Source organism: Aquarana catesbeiana, linkage group LG07, assembly GCF_042186555.1.
Source record: "Aquarana catesbeiana isolate 2022-GZ linkage group LG07, ASM4218655v1, whole genome shotgun sequence".
In the NCBI taxonomy this organism is placed as follows: Eukaryota; Metazoa; Chordata; class Amphibia; order Anura; family Ranidae; genus Aquarana; species Aquarana catesbeiana.
The window spans coordinates 34748668-34768069 of NC_133330.1; the positions used below are offsets into that span (position 1 = coordinate 34748668).

The 19402-nt window shown below is 41.2% G+C and overlaps 1 protein-coding gene across 3 annotated transcripts in view; it reads right to left on the reverse strand.

Moving 5' to 3' along the window:
• LOC141102908 (uncharacterized) overlaps positions 1 to 19402 on the reverse strand; it is a 253396-nt gene that overhangs the window by 226260 nt on the left and 7734 nt on the right. For 2 of the 3 annotated variants that reach the window (XM_073591948.1, XM_073591950.1), the window contains exons 2-4: positions 11474 to 11647; positions 5283 to 5456; positions 425 to 598 (exon numbers count right to left, since the gene is read on the reverse strand). In XM_073591948.1, the coding sequence (XP_073448049.1) occupies positions 425 to 598; positions 5283 to 5456; positions 11474 to 11647 (522 nt within the window). The remainder of the gene's footprint in view (positions 1 to 424; positions 599 to 5282; positions 5457 to 11473; positions 11648 to 19402) is intronic. The other variant, XM_073591949.1, reaches the window with a different exon arrangement.

The window sequence follows — 19402 nt, forward strand, 5'->3', positions numbered from 1 at the left end:
TGCTGGCTGTGCCCCCTGTTAGGGGATTCACCCTCTCTATTTGTCCTGTTTACCATTATCATTGAAAGTGAAAGTAAAAGAAAATCCCAAATTGTCCCCAGAAAAGTAATAGAAAAGTAATAGAGGGAAAATCTTCCAATAGGGACACTAGTTTTGCTGACCTGGAGGTCCCTGAGAAATTCCCCTAATTTGCATGGATTTCCCCACACTTCCTGTTTGGCTATGGGACAGGAAGTGAAAGTAAATCTCCGCAATAAGACACAGATGGTGAAAAAAAAATTCTGACAGGGGTTATAATCCTCCCTTGCTCTATCCAAAATGAAAAAAAAAAGTTTTGCCTATAGTTCTACTTTAATTTAGAGATAAGTATGGAGCTTCGCAAAACCAATAGCATATCACCAGCAAGACCAAACACAACACTTACAATTACGTGTACAGTATCCCCACTTCTTATCCTTATCATAATCCGATGTTGTAGAACACCAGAGACGCCCACCGGAGCTTTTATAACCAGTACAATCTGGATACCACGTGGAACTATACTTAAATGGGAAGACACAGGGCTCACCGTTAGCATTTCCACCTATAGCATAGCTCACTGTGAAATAAAAAAAGTATAACAGAGTTACCTAGTGAGGAAAAACAATTTCAATGAGTAATTAAATGAGTAGTTAAAATTAGTAATAATGTGAGAAATCCCATATTAATCATCAGACCTTTTATAGAACAACCATGGCTGCTAAGAACTATACCCTTAGTTGACCGTAGCCCAATTGAATATGGAAATTTGAACCCTGCCCAAGTAATACACAAGACCATTTGCATTGGAATTGCAAAGCCGCAGCTTTATTAATGTAGCCTGATCTGCAAAACTGTCTGTAACATCATGGATCTGACTCTCAGTTTACTGTTTGTAGTGCTGCATCTGTTCACATTTAGGAAGAGGATTCTGTGTCTGATCAGTGACAGAGTCAGTTTACAAGGCACAGCTGCAGGAGAGGCTGCTGTTATAGAAAATAGAGCAGAGAGTGTTAAGCCCACCCTCCATACACTAGGTGCGTACTGAAGATGTGGACTGCTAAAGACTCTGGGAGAAGTGTGAAGAATTGTTTTACAGAGCTGGATTCAGATCCTAAAGGAAAGGACTTCAGGTCCCAGAGGCAGGAGGAGTGGCGTAATTTTCCCAGGCTGAGAAGAAGAAGAGGGGATGACTTGTGGAGGAACTGGGGCTGTGAGTGGACAGCTGTACCTTAGGGAAGGAGAGACGCAATGGCAGCCACATCAGAGAATGCCTTGTAACCTGGATGGGCTTGTTTTCTGATTGAGTTGCTGGACACTGGGAACACTGACTGGAGCTATTTTGCTTAGTAAGCAGAAGGAGATCCCTTGCTGATACAGAGTTGGTGGGAGGTCACAGGCCACCACTGCACTGCACCTTGACAAAAGAGGGACAGATTTGTCTACAAGAAACACAGTGGGGTTGATTTACTAAAGGCAAATCCACTCTGCACTACAAGTGCACTTGGAAGTGCAGTCGCTGTAAATCTGAGAGGAAGATCTGAAATGAGGCTGATTTTATCATCCAATCATGTACAAGCAAAAATGCTGTTTTTTATTTTCCTTGCATGTTCCTCTCAGATCTACAGCCACTTGCAGTGCACAGTGGATTTGCCTTTAGTAAATAAACCCCAATGTCAGTGCCTGCATCTGTTCTTAAAGGTGCACTAACTGGAGCACTCCACCATAACAGTTGGGCCCCAACAAATTGGTCAGCTGAAGAAAAATATTAATACAGCCCTTTGAATAAATGTTTTTGTGCCTTGAGTGCAGCTATAGAAAACCAATATTTGATGTAGTTACACTTACTACTCTTTATTTTTTTTATTTGTATTTATTTTGAATCACCTTTATCGTCTCTAATGACTTACAGATGCACTCTAGAATTGTCCATGCTGGTTACTTTTCTATATTTGTACAGGTTATGCTATGTATACTATTAAACTTTAATACAACTTATTAAAAGTGAAAAAGCAAAGCAACAACTAACTTTTTTTTCTTTTAAATCCAATTCAAATAAATTAATCCTATCTAGTGCATCAAATCATATACTGCATGCCCATGCACCTACTGTATATGACAACTTACAATAACACATAACAACATGTACCACATAAATGGAATACATCAACAAATTAGGCAGAACAAGGGGATTGTGCTTGTGGGAGGTGCTACCTAGGACTGCCTAGACGTGGTCACACAGTGCAGCTCTGGGAGTGGTGAGACCTTACACTGCACCAGCCCTTGAGAAATGTTTTCCTGCAGTCATCAGATGAACCTGATTCATTTTAAAACACATGTGAGTTTAGCCCTGTCCTATCTTAAAGGAGACATGCTCTGCATGGCCTTTTTATTCAAAGGTCTACAGAATCCAAGAAGAAGAGAGTGTGCCCACTGGGGAAAGTGGAGGTCACAAGCTTTTTGGCACCAGTGTATATATATGGCTTCACATATTGCACAAGGATACGTTTTTGAAACTTTATGTTCACATTTAGTGATTTGTTATTGTGTTTTTGTTTTTAAAATAATTTGATACACAATTTTACACAATACCCATTTTGTTGATTCATGTATTGATTGATTTTTGAATATTGAATCTGTGGCAGAGAAAATAGACTCTATGCTTAGAAAACTCTCCTGTTGAGGTACAGTTAAGCCTCGTACACACGATGGGATTGTTGGCCAACAAAACCATGGACTTTTGTCTGAAGAGCGTTGGCCCAAATTTGTCTTGCATACAAACGGCAAGGAATTGTCGGCCAAAAAATATGAACGTAGTGAGGTACTACGTTGTTTTTCAGCTCTTTAGCGCCACCCTTTGGGCTCCTTCTGCTAATTTCGTGTTAGTAGAAGTTTGGTGAGTGTTGATTCACGCTTTTCATTTCGCACTTTTCGTTTCTCACTTTTCATTTTGCACTTTTCAGTTCGTTTTCGTCAACCAGACATGTTGCGGAATTGGAGGAGTTAACGTGTTATTTATTATTGGCCTTGGAGTTATTGCTTTGACATAATTTTTTTGGTTGAATAATGATTTGATTTGGTATATTTTCTATATTTTTGGATGCATAAAATGCACTTTTTGGTTAAGTTCTATTGGAAGATAGCATGTCTAATTTTATTTGTTTTTTTTTTTTAATGCACAATATAAAAATTGTAGAGAACAATACTTGGCTATGTGTTTTACTTCAAATGACAGTTTGGGAGTAGGCAGTTACATTTTAAAAATGTAATATTAACAAGGGACACCAACATAGTTGTATCTTTGATCTTAAAAACTACGGGATAATCGCGTTGTGGTAACTTGCCCAAATAAAAAAAAAAGCATAATAATTCTATTCTTGATATCACTAGAAAAAAAAGTCTTTGAAAATTTGTTTGCAATAACCCCATCAGTTTCACCAGCAAAGCAGCTTCATTATGATCCCAATAAAGAAGAAGAGAATTGTGCGCTGCATTTCGAGATCTCAAAATTTGCCGCGTCACGAATGTTATTTCTCCATTACGAACACTCGTTTACAAGACTGACCGCTTCTGGCTCGTCCGTGCTTCTGAGCATGCGTGTTTGTACTTTGGACTTTTGTCCGACGGACTTGTGTACACGATGGAGCATACACACGGTTGGATTTACCTCCAACAGCCTGTCATCACACATTTCCCGTCAGAAAGTCCGATCATGTGTACAAGGCTTTAGACTGACTACGGCCCACTGCTGACTACAGAGATCACAACAATGCAAAAGGGAATTTGGCAAAAATACTACAGCCTTACATTTTAATATGCAAAAAAATGATTAGTTAAACCCACATGTATTTTTTTTTTTTTTTTTTTACTGCTTCTTTATACTGGCCTTTAAAAATAACAAATACAATACTTTAGAGATTTGATTAAATGTTTAGTGTACTATAGCACTTTTATTAGATAAATAATTTATTTTTATAGAGGGTCATGCATTAGGCCAAAAAGAGGGAAAATTAAAGATGATGAAAACCCTGATGGGTTTTTCTTCCTTTCTTCTTACCTGCGAAGTAAAGGCATAATGTGCTAGTATATACATCGCATACTAGCACATTATGTGACACTTACCTCCAAATGAAGCCCGCACCGTCCCCGCTGGAGGCCGCATCCATCTTCGCCCATCTTCCTTCCGAGGGTCCGGCTGTGTCATGGCCGAAGCCGTGTGACATCACTCCCGCTCATGCATGCGGGAGTGGCCTGTACCAGCACACGCTCCTGGAGAAACGCCACGGGTGGCCGTTACTTCAGAGCGCATCTCTTCGTATCTCCTAAACGGCGCATGTTTAGGAGATATTTACAGTACCTATAGGTAAGCCTTATTCTAGGCTTACCTATTGGTACAAAGTATACAGGAGGGTATACAAGCTCTTTAAGGAGGAAAGATGGACAGATGAATTTGGATTGAAAATAGGGACTGTTCCTTCAAATGTGGATCAGTTAGGAGCTCCGTGTTACTGAACTTTGCATTACCTATTTCTGACCTCTGAACTCTATGTTATATATTACTGACCTCTGAACTCTGCACTACTCACTCTTGACAAAATGAACAAAAAAAAAAAAAGAGAAATGAAAACCAAAGAATAAGGTACAAATAGTACCACCAGATACTCATCCACTTTCTCCATGGAAGGGTGGGGCTCAATGGCCAAACTGGCATATGAAAAAGAAACACTATACAAAAAGAAGGTGTAGTGCAACATTCTTCACTCTTGACCCCTGTGCTCTGCATGGCTTACTGCGGACCTCTGAGTTACATACTACTCACCCCTGCACTCTGCATTACTGATGCCTAACCCCTAAACTTTGCATGGGAACAAGGCAGATTATTTGTATTTCTGGTGTGGTGTAAAGAAAAATGCACCTGACATCACTACAGATTTAATGGCTTCGTGACCATCTACAGGGATTCTGGGATGCGTATTAATATGACTACCATTTAGTCAGGTGATACAGGGAAATTTGATGTTGCAGAATACACGAGAACACAATTAGATCCTTTAAAGTAATAAAGTAAAAATGTGAAGTTATGTTTACAGACATTTTTATGTTCTGGGATATTTAAAGAAGCTAATAGTGGCAAACATACCTATCCCATAAACAGAACCATAGATAATATGGGGTCTATACATCACAACTGTTCTGTTAATGTAGAAAAGTATGGAGCTTTGCTAAGCCCACAGCATATCTAGCAAGACCAACACAACACTTACAATTAGGTTTACAGAATCCCCACTTGCCATCCTTAGCATAATCCGCTGTTGTAGCGCACCAGAGACGTCCATCAGAGGTTGCATCACTGGTACAGTCTGAATACCACTTGGACTTATAGTTAAATGGGAAGACACAGGGCTCACCATTAGCAGTTCCATCTTCAGTATAGATCACTGCAGGAGAAAAAGTATAAAAGCGTTACCTAGCAAAGGAAAATAATATACAGAAATGTTTCTCTTTGAACATAATAGGGTGGGTTTACTAAAGACAAATAGACATTGCACTCTGCAAGTACAGTTGCACTCTTTTTTTATTAGTAAATTTAAATGTGGTAAAGATTCTGTGGTACCCTTCTAGATAGGTGCTAGGATTAGGTAAATTTAGTTTGGCTCACTATATCCGGTGGAGCTAGTTTGTTGACAAATTTAGTTTTAGGTCACTGTAACCAATGGTCCATGTTTTAGTAGTTGCAGGATTAACTGTTCCCCCCTGATTAGTCCAGAAAGTTCTGTAAATTGGTGGGCAGGAAATGTCTAATCAGCAGCTAAATATTCATACATCCCTAGTCAATCCCTGGGGAGGATCGCTCAGATGGCTGCTGGGAGCCTGTATAAATACTCTAGGACAGTAAGCGGTGAGGTATTTTTCCTTAGGAGATCAGAACTTACTGGGGGGGGGGTGCTTACCCCCTTAGGCCATCCTGCCACGTGCCTGTGGGTTGTCGAGGCTTTCGGTGGGCTACCTGGAGGCCTGATTTGCTGTAAACCTGCATAAATATGACTGAGGGACGGTCGTCTGAGGATCTAATCTGGTATCACAGGGAGAAAGTGTTGCATGGATATTGGAAGGAGGCAACCAATTTTCCAAGGACATTTGTGAATACAGACTAGAGAAAGAGAGGCCACCCTTCATGTGTTAGAGTCAGCTGTGTGTGTAAAAGGGGAACGTCCAGTGTCCTGAAGAGCTCAGTCTATTTAATTCCTAGTGAAAGGACTTTGCTTGGACTTTCTACAAGAGGTAGATCAATCTCCTCAAGTTGCTACAGACTCATAGTTCTACAGGACGTGTCCTCCTATTTAGACACAGTCTTGGAATATCTTACTCAATTCCCTAACCCAATCCAAGCTACTCAAAAATAAAAATATCAAAAAGAAAACCCCTGGACAGTTTATTGAGCCAAAGAGTGACTGTGACTGCGTTCTTGGCTGTGGGACAACTATTGGGGAAAAGACTTCAAGCAATGCACTTAGCGGCTCTTTCGCTGTTAGTATTACACTTCGCTTTGTAAAGTAAAGAAGCCCAGGGTAAATAAGCCCAAGGGAAATAAAAAAGCAGCATTTTGCACGTGATTGGATGATGGAAATCAGCAGAGCTTCACCACATTTACTGAATGCAACTGAGTGCACAGTTTATTTGCCTTTAGTAAATCCAGACCATTATGTTCTGCCTCACTTACATGTATTTTTTTGTAACATTTTCTGTAGTATGCTTACATCTAGCGGTGGTTTAGGGCCACAGCAACATGCTTACTTTTTTTGATTTTGGTTTCTTCCTCTGTTCTCCTCATCTATTTAGTGCTAGTTAGTTTAGTCTTAGCTAGACCCTCCCCATTTCTTTCATATTATCTCAGTCAGTGTTAGCACTGGAAAGTTATTGTCTTCTTACACTTCAAAAGACTATACTGTGAAAAAATGATATGTAAATCACAGCACTTACCCTAATCTATGTCAGTAGGTAGCCAACACTATAATGTGTTTCCCACATTCATGAAATGTACTCTGAGCCAGTGCAGTGCTACTTATCTATTTCTACTAACTCAGTAAATCTATATCACCTAATCTAATATTTATGTGCTAAGACATATAAATCCACTTCCAATGTGCTACTCTTTATATACTGTATTATAGACCATCTATTTGTAATATTTCCTCCACCAATACATCTGTGCCTTTAAATATAAGTATAGTCCATCATGCTGCAAAATAAATGTCCTTCAAAATCAAAGTTCAATCCAATAGTACAGTGATCCACAGCAACCACACTTCTGGTTCCACCCTGCGTGCCCTCTTGCTTTCAGATTTTGGTGTGTGACCTGCAAATTATAGAGGTCAAATCAAACCTTTCCCTTCAGGGGTTAAATTGGCATTTCCACCTTTCTTCCATTTTATCTCCTCCTCCCTCAAGACCAGAAAACCAGAAGACATTTATTCAAATATAAAAATTACGCTAACATTTTATTATGCACATAGTCCAGTGCACATCAGAATAGCGCTTGTGTCATTAATGTCCCATATGGTGTTTGTATAGCGAGCTGCACTACTGTTCCCTGTGTGTTCTGATCGGTTCCTGGTAGTGTGTAATGACATCACCCATCTCCTGTCTACACATTATGTTACACCACCGTGTGAGTTCCTCAGAGTTTATCTGGCCTATAGCTAGGGTCATTGGTGTGTCCTCAATGTGCACAGATAGAGGATTCAGGTTTCTCTGGTCTCTACTCCCTTCTGCAGTCTCAAGAACAGGCACCCCTTCCCCATCATCATTCCTGTCACTGGTCGCTAGGATCTAGAGCATCCTAGCAACCAACAGTGTGCTTGCCCCAGCATTCACAGGAGGATGGAACTTTCTCCAGACCTGCTCTGCCTCCTCGCTTTCATTCTGCTGCCACAAATGTGCTCTAAGCTGGCCATACAATGGTCGCATTCATGTAAAAATTTGTATCAAAATTCTCAGCACATTCAGCAGCTTGACAAATGTTCTTCGAAAATACTGCTAAACTTGTATTTGCTTTTAACATTCACTGTTAGAAATGTGTTCGTTCAAAAAGCATTTCCATCCTGCTCCTTCCCAGATAGCAAGCTGCAAGTTTGAAAATGACATGCTAAGCTATTGCTAGACTTGCCAGGCTTCACACGTTTGTTGCACAATTGCAGCAAGTCCGCATTGCATGACTCCAGATCAACTTTCTTTGCAAACATTCAACTCGTCTGCTTCAAGTTCTGGTTCAGTTATGTTGTGCAATAGTCATCCCACCACAGGGGTCACTGCAGCTGAATTTTCATGCTGTAGACTTGCAGAGCTCTTGCTGTAGACTCACCACTGCAACTTTGCTCTTGCTAGAAACTTGCCATGCAAATTTGCTACAAAAGTCAACTAGTACTTGTGCTTAAAGTGCTCTGCAAGCAAACAACTTGCCAGTGAAAATGTGCAGCAAGTTAACAGACTTACAATTAAACACTGCCGCAAATTTGTGGCAAGTTATCCTTGCTATTGGGGTTTTAATTTTCTCATCACTGTATCACTTTGAGCTTAAACAAATGTTGATTTGACCCCACTAATTATTATAATTATTGAACAAACTTTCTTACATAGTTTTTTTTTAATGAAATTCCACTGGCGTAAACCCAGCATTACGGGGGTAAGGGGAAGTCTGATTGGGGCACTAATGCAATGGGAGAGTTCTGATGGGCACATGATGTAAGGTGGACTATGATGTAAAGGGGGACTGTGATCAGGACCCAGATGTAAAGGAGGAGTAATTTTCTTTTTGGCCCCTAAATATCTGTAAAATATATGATGTGGCCCTCATACTGAAAAGTTTGGAGATCCCTGCTTTAGAGGTTTGGTGTTTGAATGTGTAGCGCCCTCTACTTTAGGGTAGGTGCTATAGTGTAATTTTGGTAGTGCAAGACTTCGTTGCAGGTAAATTTGGCCAGGCCTGTGGTTCTTTCTAGGCCTGGTTGTTTTGATTCAGGGATGGGAGGTTGAAAGAGGAATGATTGGCAAATTGCCAATAACCAAGTCAGCAGCCCCTACGGGGGTACCGCTACAAATGTTTAGTGCACTATAACACAATTTTCACAATTAAAAAAGAAACATTTCTTATTAGAGTTTGGCCCTGTATATCGGGCCAAAAAGAGGAATAATTGAGGAGGAAAGATGAACAGATGGATTTGGTTTGAAAATTGGGATTATTCCTTCAAATGAGGATCATGTGGGAGCTATGCCCAAATGACCACATCCTCTTAACTACATCTTAGTTGCAAAATGAAAAAAGTAACTGTTATGTTTTTTGATAACTGGAAATGATTCAAAGAAATGTGCAGTTTGTTTTAAAATAAGAACTGCAAACCAGAAAGTTGTGTAGAAACAGCATTGGCTAACGGCAATACCATTAAACAAAAGGATAATCTTTGGGAAGGAGGAGAAGAGGCAGACAGTTTACATGTTTGGTGTTGTGTGAAGAACATTCCTGACATCCCTACAAATCTTCTGGCTTTACTCTCATACCAGAAAGAGACCAGGGCCTGGGAGAATGATCATCTACATAGATTCTGGGATGCCTACTTATAGATATAACTAACCTTTAATCAGGTGACACAAAGAAATTGGAGGTGACAGGATAATTTTAAATTTCTCAATAGAGAAAACAATGTGAAATGTTATGTTTACAGACATATTTAATGTTCTGGGATATTTAAAGGAATTAAAGCTGCCCAACATATACCTCTTCTTTAAACAGAACCCCAGATAATATCTGTAAGCTTCTGAGTAGGGATGAGCTTCGAGTTCGAGTTGAACACATGTTCGACTCGAACGCAAATTCGAATGCCGCGGAACACCCTTTAAAAGTCTATGGGAGAAATCAAAAGTGCTAATTTTAAAGGCTTATATGCAAGTTATTGTCATAAAAAGTGTTTGGGGACCTGGGTCCTGCCCCAGGGGACATGGATCAATGCAAAAAAAAAGTTTTAAAAACGGCTGTTTTTTCAGGAGCAGTGATTTTAATAATGCTTAAAGTCAAACAATAAAAGTGTAATATCCCTTTAAATTTCGTACCTGGGGGGGTGTCTATAGTATGCCTGTAAAGGGGCGCATGTTTCCCGTGTTTAGAACAGTCTGACAGCAAAATGACATTTGAAAGGAAAAAAGCCATTTAAAACTACTCGCGGCTATTGCATTGCAGTCTGACAATACACATAGAAGTTCATTGATAAAAACAGCATGGGAATTGCCCACAGGGGAACCCCGAACCATAATTAAAAAAAAAAAAATGATGTGGGGGTCCCCCTAAATTCCATACCAGGCCCTTCAGGTCTGATATAGATATTAAGGGGAACCCCGCGCCAAAAAAAAAAAAAAAAAAAAAAAAAAAAAAACGGCGTGGGGTCCCCCCCAAAAATCCATACCAGACCCTTATCCGAGCACGCAACCTGGCAGGCCGCAGGAAAAGAGGGGGGCTTCCAGATTCCGATAAGCCCCTCGCCCGCAGACCCCCACAACCACCGGCCAGGGTTGTGGGGATGAGGCCCTTGTCCTCATCAACATGGGGACAAGGTGTTTTGGGGGCTACCCCAAAGCACCCTCCCAATGTTGAGTGCATGTGGCCTGGTACGGTTCAGGAGGGGGGGCGCTCTCGTCCCCCTCTTTTCCTGCGGCCTGCCAGGTTGCGTGCTCGGATAAGGGTCTGGTATGGATTTTTGGGGGGGCCCCACGCCGTTTTTTTTTTTTTTGGTGCGGGGTTCCCCTTAAAATCCATACCAGACCTGAAGGGCCTGGTATGGAATTTAGGGGGACCCCCACGTCATTTTTTTTTTTTAAATTTTGGTTCGGGGTTCCCCTGTGGGGAATTCCCATGGCGTTTTTTATCAATGAACTTCTATGTGTATTGTTGGACCGGCAATTCATTAATAGCCGCGAGTAGTTTTAAATGGCTTTTTTCCTTTCAAATGTCATTTTGCTGTCAGACTGTTCTAAACACGGGAAACATGCGCCCCTTTACAGGCATACTATAGACACCCCCCAGGTACGAAATTTAAAGGGATGTTACACTTTTATTGTTTGACTTTAAGCATTATTAAAATCACTGCTCCTGAAAAAACGGCCGTTTTTAAAACTTTTTTTTTGCATTGATCCATGTCCCCTGGGGCAGGACCCAGGTCCCCAAACACTTTTTATGACAATAACTTGCATATAAGCCTTTAAAATTAGTACTTTTGATTATTCATGTTCGTGTCCCATAGACTTTAATGGTGTTCGCATGTTCAAACAAACTTTTTTCCTGTTCGCATGTTCTGGTGCGAACCGAACAGGGGGGTGTTTATTAGAACTGTTCAGCTTATGTAGAGATAAGTATGGGGTTTTGCTAAATCCACAGTATATCATAAGCAGGACCAAACACAAAACTTACAGTTAAGTGTACAGTATCCCCACTTCTTGTCCTCATCATAATTCGCTGTTGTAGCGCACCAGAGACGCCCTGCAGAGCCGTCATCACTGGTACAGTCCAAATACCACTTCGATTTATACTTAAACGGGAAGACACAGGGCTGACCATTTGCATTTCCACCTACAGCAGAGATCACTGTGGAAAAAAAAGTTTAACAGAGTTACCTAGCACAGGTAAATAATACACAGAAGTCATTCACTTTAAACATAATGGATACAAAAATCTATCAAGGAGGAGTGAAAAGATGAATAATGCAAACAATCTTATATTAACCATCTGTCCTTTTGTAGTGTGGAAGAATCATGACTGCTGGGAACTTTAGGCTTAGTTGACTGTAACCCAATTATGTATAGAAATAGCCCTTATAGTGAACCAGATATGCCCATCGGGTAGTCAATCCTTGGTACTGTCCAAATACAATTGGGATTTATATCTGAATGGGAAGACATAGGGCTCACCATTTACAGTATACAGTAGATCTCTGTGGTGTTACCAACATTGGCCTGTGTTATCATTCCTCTTCTTGGCTCCTGTACTTGTGCCTTGCCTTGACTTGGATTGCTATTCTTGCTTGACCCCTTGCCTGACATTTGCCTTGATATAGCCTATTCTATTGATTTCCACCTGACCTGACTGCTCGGTTTACTCTACTGATTGCCACCAGCTCTAACATTTACCTGGTTAATAAATATTCTGCTGATTTCCTCCTTCTCTGACTCTTGTTTAGACAATGGCCTCTACTTCTAGCTGACCACTGCCTGCTTGGCGTACAGCCAGTTACTAGTCTTGGTCAGAAGAAAGAAATGGCTGCACATCCAGAACTTCCATTTGCCTTATATTTTGTTTCACAATGGTAACACCAAAGACACCAAACCGTGGTCACGTAGATGCGTTTCACACATACATCTTGTGCTTAATCATTAGGCAATGATTAAGCACAAGATGTATGTGTGAAACGCGTCTACGTGACCACAGTTTGGTGTCTTTGGTGTTGTCTTTGTGAAACAAAATAAAAGGCAATCGGAAGTTCTGGATGTGCAGCCATTTCTTTCTTCTTTCCAAGTTTCCCATGGGGGTGGGCCGGGGCTAGCACTCTGCAAGATACTCCAATCAGCCTTATTTTTATACACCTGGAGCAGCGGTTCTTTTTCTTTTATACTAGTCTTGGTCACTCCTGCACACAATACCTGCCTTCAACCTTTTTGCATTATGAACCGACATGGTATTTTATCATTTTCTCTTTGAGGGTTGCTGGGGAGCATCCCGATCCTATAAATATCAGGCCCTGAGGTCATGAAAGTACTGGTGAACATACTAGCCTTAAGGGAAGAGTAGTTGCTAAAGGTGGAACTGCACATACTGTAAGTCTCACTATTTTTGCAGAACAGGATGCAAATCAGTAAACCTTATAAATGGACCCCTCAACAAACTTTAACTAGAAGCCCACATGACTGTCAAGGTTTTTTGATATTAAATTATCTACGATATGAATGGTATATAATGGGATATGCAATGGGATATGCCAAATAACCTCCAGATAAACCCACCACAACAGGTGTGCAAGTTTTAAACCCAAAAGACACTGAAAGTTTGCTGCGAAAGGAACGTTTGCAACAGCTCTATGGCAATTAAAGATATTTTTCCATCAATAGACAATGGGTCATATTTCTACTCAAACAAGCCTGAATAAGAGAAGCCCACTCTAAATTGAAACAATTTTTCTCTGCAAGTCATTAAGATATCTTCTAGTGCCATAGGGATTCATGTGCATGGGACGTTTTTACAACCTCTCCTGAACTATTTAACTTGACAGATAGTAACCGACGTTTAAAACATCCATTTTGCCGCGTTTACATGCCGTGTTTAGCAGCGTTTTGCCGCATTTGCGTTTAGAAGTATTTTTTTTTTGAAAAAGCCAAAAGTGAAAAATGCCTGTAAATGAAATGCGGCTAAACTCGAGTTACCGCGTTTATATTCGTTTACAAGCTGTTAGAGGCATTTGACATTTCAAATGCTTCTGAACATCCATCCTGAATGCATTTTTTGTGCGTTCCAAAAAAATGCTTCTAAACTCAACTGCCTGGAAACTACTATAAACGACCCTGTGTACATGTACTGATAAGATAACATAGAGGAGAGTTCAGGGGCAGCTGAAAAAAACGCCCAACTGCTCCTAAACATCCGTTTACCAGCAGCAGTGTACATGAGACCTTACTGTAAAAACACACTCTATAACTTTGTATTTACCCAGGATCGCAAGAAACAACCCTCTCTGCCTGGTCATCTGAATGCATTGTTTCTCTGTCAAGAAAGGCTAATAAACTGAGAAAGAATACACAAGGAATGATGAACAAGAAGAATGTTTCTGGATTCTGGAACCTCTCTACGAATGAAAGTGGGCTGACTTTATTTCACTAGTCTTAAAACAAAATAATTTTAAACCTCAGGGACAACATTGGAAGGGCAATATCTATATTTATTTATATATATATATATATATATATATATATATATATATATATATATTTATATTAGAGATAGATATCTATCTATCTATCTCTCTATCTATAACCACCTTTTGCTGTAATTGCAGCAAAAGGTGGTCCTACAAGTATTGACTCAGGGGGGCTGAATACAAATGAACGCCACACTTTTCAGATATTTAATTGTAAAAAATGTTGAAAATCATTTATCATTTTCCTTTCATGTCATAATTATGTGCCACTTTGTGTTGGTCTATAACATAAAATCCCAAAAATATATTTACATTTTTGGTTGTGGCAACATGGCAAAATGTGGAAATTTCAGGTGGCATGAATAATTTTTCAAGGCACTGTAGATACAGTCACAGAAAGTTGTTGAGTTGAATGTACTTGGCTTCAGTTTGGTGGAGGTTCACAAATTTTACTGATGTTCGAATCCTAACCCCATTGAAGTCAATGGAATCTGAATATTAGGAAACAGTAATGGTCATTTTGAAGGCTAATAGGAAAAGTATAGTAAAATAAATTCCCTTGGGAAACATGCATAGAAGCAAAAAAAAAAATGTTTAAATTCTGTTTGGTGGGGAGCAGCAGTTTTAATATTGCTTAATGGGCAACATTAAAATGCAAACATACCTTAAATACCGTGCCTGGGGGATGCCCTGAACCTACCACATAAGTATAATGCATACAACCTGCTACAGCAACACTGACATTTGCAAAGGAAAAAAATACTGTTTAAATTTGCCAGTAAATGACAGCCCTTTACTCAGCCCTTCGGGTCTGGTATGGATTTTAAGGGGTAACTCCATGCAAAAAAAAAAAAAGAAAAGAAACATGGTGTTCCTACCAAAATCTGACCAATATCAGACCATCATATTAGCATGCAGCCTGGCAGGCCAGAAAAGGGGGACAAGCATGTGCCCCCACCCTCCTAAACCATACCAGGCCACATGCCCACAACATGGGGAAAATACCTTGCCATGGGGGGGATATTTTGTTCCCAATTCACCTCAATCCGAGTTCTAGTTGTAGTCAGCTAGGGCTGTGTAACTGCTCTATGCAGTAGTATCAATCACATTCACACTTTCATGGTAGTTTTAAATCTGATTGTGGGAAATTTACAGGATGTACCTTAATAGCTGGAAAACAACCATCATTTATGGTCAGTTTCAGAGAATATCAAAAAAAGAGAACAAATCAGCGCAAATATGTATATAAAACACAGCAGCTGGACACCAGGGTCAAAAATCTAATCCCTAAGCAACAATAAAAAACAGAAGGTGCAGCGCTCAAAATTAAGAAACAATGAAAGTCCATAAAAATACAATCAATCCAAACATTCAGGTGTAGTGTGGCTTCATGCTGACATCTCAGTGACTTTTGGTGAACCCTCCACCAATGTAAAGGATGGCCTCTCACCTTATAACAGGGACCCTTTGATTATAGAGGGTCAGAAGTACTTTCCCTTACGGGTCATATGAGGATGGTGCACAGCAGATCCAGATCAGTCAGACAGCGGGACAAAGGCAAGCATATGGCAGCATATGGCGCTTGTAGAATGATGGATCATTACCTCCCTGAGACACTAGCTTCACTTGTAGGTCAATGACTGAAGCCACTGGACCAGCATGACTGCCCGGGCTTACTTTTCACAAAAGTAAGTACACCCCTCACATTTTTGTAAATATTTTGTTATATCTTTTCAGGTGACAACACTGAAGAAATGACACTTTGCTACAATGTAAAGTAGTGAGTGTACAGCTTGTATAACAGTGCAAATTTGCTGTCCCCTCAAAATAACTCAACACACAGCCATTAATGTCTAAACCGCTGGCAGCAAAAGTGAGTACACCCCTAAGTGAAAATGTCTAGATTGGGCCCAAAGTGTCACAGTTTTGTGTGGCTACCATTATTTTCCAGCACTGCCTTAACCTTTTTGGGCATGGAGTTCAGTAGAGCTTCACAGGTTGCCACTGTAGTCCTCTTCCACTCTTCCATGATGACATCACAGAGCTGGTGGATGTTAGAGACCTTGCGCTCCTCCACCTTCCGTTTGAGAATGCCCCACAGATGCTCAATAGGGTTTAAGTCTGGAGACATGCTTGGCCAGTCCATCACCTTTACCCTCAGCTTCTTTAGCAAGTCAGTGGTCATCTTAGAGGTGTGTTTGGGGTCGTTATGTTAAAATAATGCTCTGAAGGGAGGGGATCATGCTCTGCTTCCGTATGTCACAGTACATGTTGGCATTCATGGTTCCCTCAATGAACTGTAATTCCCCAGTGCCAGCAGCACATATGCAGCCCCAGACCATGACACTCCCACCACCATGTTTGACTCTAGGCAAAATACACATGTCTTTGTACTCCTCACCTGGTTGCCGCCACACACGCTTGACACCATCTGAACGAAATAGGTTTATCTTGGTCTCATCAGACCACAGGACATGGTTCAAGTAATCCATGTCCTTAGTCTGCTTGTCTTCAGCAAACTGTTTGCGGGCTTTCTTGTGCATCATCTTTAGAAGAGGCTTCCTTCTGGGATGACAGCCATGCAGACCAATTTGATGCAGTGTGTGGCATATGGTCTGACCACTGACAGGCTGACCCCCCACCACTTCAACCTCTGCAGCATTGCTGGTAGCACTCAAACGTCTATTTCCCAAAGACAACCTCTGGATATGGTGCTGAGCACGTGCACTTAACTTCTTTGGTCGACCATGGCAAGGCCTGTTCTAAGTGGAACCTGTCCTGTTAAACCACTATATGGTCTTGGCCACCATGCTACAGCTCAGTTTCAGGGTCTTGGCAAGCTTCTTATAGCCTAGGCTATCTTTATGTAGAGCTACAATTCTTTTTTTAAAATCCTCAGAGAGTTCTTTGCCATGAGGTGCCATGTTGAACTTCCAGTGACCAGTATGAGAGAGTGAGAGTGATAACACACTAATGAGTCACAAGACACCAGGGAGGGAAATTGGATAATTGGGCCCAAGTTGGACATTTTCCCTATTTGGACTAGTGCACAAAGCAAGGTCCATAAAGATATGGATGAGCGAGTTTGCGCTTCTGGAAGAATGGTCAAACATTCCCATAGACACACTCTTAAACCTTGTGGACAGCCTTCCCAGAAGAGTTGAAGCTGTTATAGCTGCAAAGGGTGGGCCAACTCAATATTGAACCCTACAGACTTATGCTGCGTACACACGACCGGACTTTTCGTCGGAATGAACACCAAAGGATTTTTCGACGAAGTTCCGACGGAGTTACGCTGAAACAGACTTGCCTACACACGATCACACCAATGTCCATTCGTTTAGACGTACGACACGTACACCACTTACTATGGGACTATAAAACGTAAGTTCAATAGCCATTGCGCCCCCCTTTGGGCCCCTTCTGCTAATTTCGTGTTTATTGCGTGTTAGTAGAAGTTTGGTGAGAGACGATTCGCGGTTTTCAGACTCGGTTTTTTTCAGATCGTTTAACTGCTGTTCAGTTTGTGCTTGTGGGGTTTGTATCTGCTTTTCAGTGCGTGTAGTCAGTTCGCATTTGTTCATTCAATTCCTTCTTGTCCGCTCGTTGCTGATTTTCAGCTCGCTCTTCACAGGCCTTGCTGTTCTTCAGTGCGTTCTGTTAGGTACATGCTGACCGTTTTGAAGCCATGTTGCGGGTATGTACTCGTCGTAGAGTTCGTGCTATGCTTGAGCTTGGTGTTGTAGTTCATTCTTTGACCCAAGCCCAGTCCATGAACAGGGTGGGGAGGAGTTCATGGACCAAGAATTGGTTGCTCCAGAGTGACCAATTCTGTCACATGTCTTTGCTTCGTGAGATTCGTGAGAATAATCCTGACGATTTCAGGAACTTTCTCAGGATGACGGACCCCATTTTGTTGGCTTTGCTGATTCCTTATATCAGAAGGCAGGATACTTGCATAAGGCAAGCCATTACTCCAGAGCAGAGGCTAGTCACCACGTTGCTGTACTTGGCGACTGGGAGAAGCCTGCAGGACCTCAAGTTCTCGACAGGCATCTCCCCCCAGGCTCTGGGGATCGTTATCCCAGAGACCTGTTCTGCTATCATTCAGGTCCTGCAGAAGGACTATATTAAAGTAAGATTTATCCTTTAATGTCACATTCTATTGTATTTCTTTCATCAATCCCTAATTACCATGATTGCAATATGCTGTGAATGTCCCCTTTGTCCTCATGCATGCTGTAATCTTTTAATGCTCCTTTTTTGTCCTTCATGCATATTTTCCTTCACTAACCTCCCCAGCATGCTATCCTAGGCCAATATCCACCTAGTCTAGTCACTTAACAATGTATTTTGTCAGCTCCATTGTAGTGCTTTACCCTAAACACCCCCTAAAATGTGTCCAAATGGTATGTGTGTCCTTAAATTAAATTTATAAGCCCCCCTAAAATGTGTCCAAATGGTATGTGTGTCCTTAAATTAATTTATAAGCCCCCCCTTAAAATGTGTCCAAATGGTATGTGTGTCCTTAAATTAATTTATAAGCACCCCCCTTAAATTTTAGCAATGGGCCATCAGAGGAGGTGAGGAATCTGATAAGTGGGCCTTATATTTTAGTCTTTAAATAATACTTAAAATAAATGTAATGATGTTGGCCAAGAATGTTTTTTTGTGTAATCTGCTTGCAATGTTATGTGCAAAAGTACTTCTATATTTTTTTCTTGTTTGACTCCCCAGTTTCCTTCACAGGAATGGTAGGCTGTGGCATCCCATTTTGCCACCCATTGGGACTTTCCCAACTGTGGAGGGGCTATAGATGGGAAGCACGTCCACATCATGCCACCACCCTATTCGGGGTCATACTATTTTAGCTATAAGGGGTTTCATAGTATTGTGTTAGTGGCGGTGGTGTCGGCACAATATGAATTCCTGTATGTGGATGTGGGGAATAATGGCCGGATGTCGGATGGAGGAGTCTTCGCCCAGACGGAGTTCTATCAGCGTCTTTAGAGTGGTGGCCTGGGATTGCCACCTGATGCGGATAACATGGGAGGACTCCCCTTTGTCTTCATTGCAGATGAAGCCTTTGGTCTGGGCGAGCACCTGATGAGGCCATTCCCCCAAAGGACCCTCACCCCAGAGAGTAGGGTTTTTAACTACCGGCTGGCCAGAGCAAGAAGAGTTGTTGAGAATGGCTTCAAGATAATGGCCAGTCGGTTCCGCCTGTTTCTGACAGCAATCCATATGGCGGAGTACAAACTAAATCATATTGTCCTAGCATGCTGCATCCTGCACAATTTTTTAAGAAACTATTCAACCAATTATCTTGCCTTAGTTGGGCCTGAGGCCGGACTTATTTCAGAGAATTCTCTGATGGGCCTGGATACTGGCCGTACTGGCTTGGCCCCCCAAAGCGCCCGTGAAGTTCGGGAGAA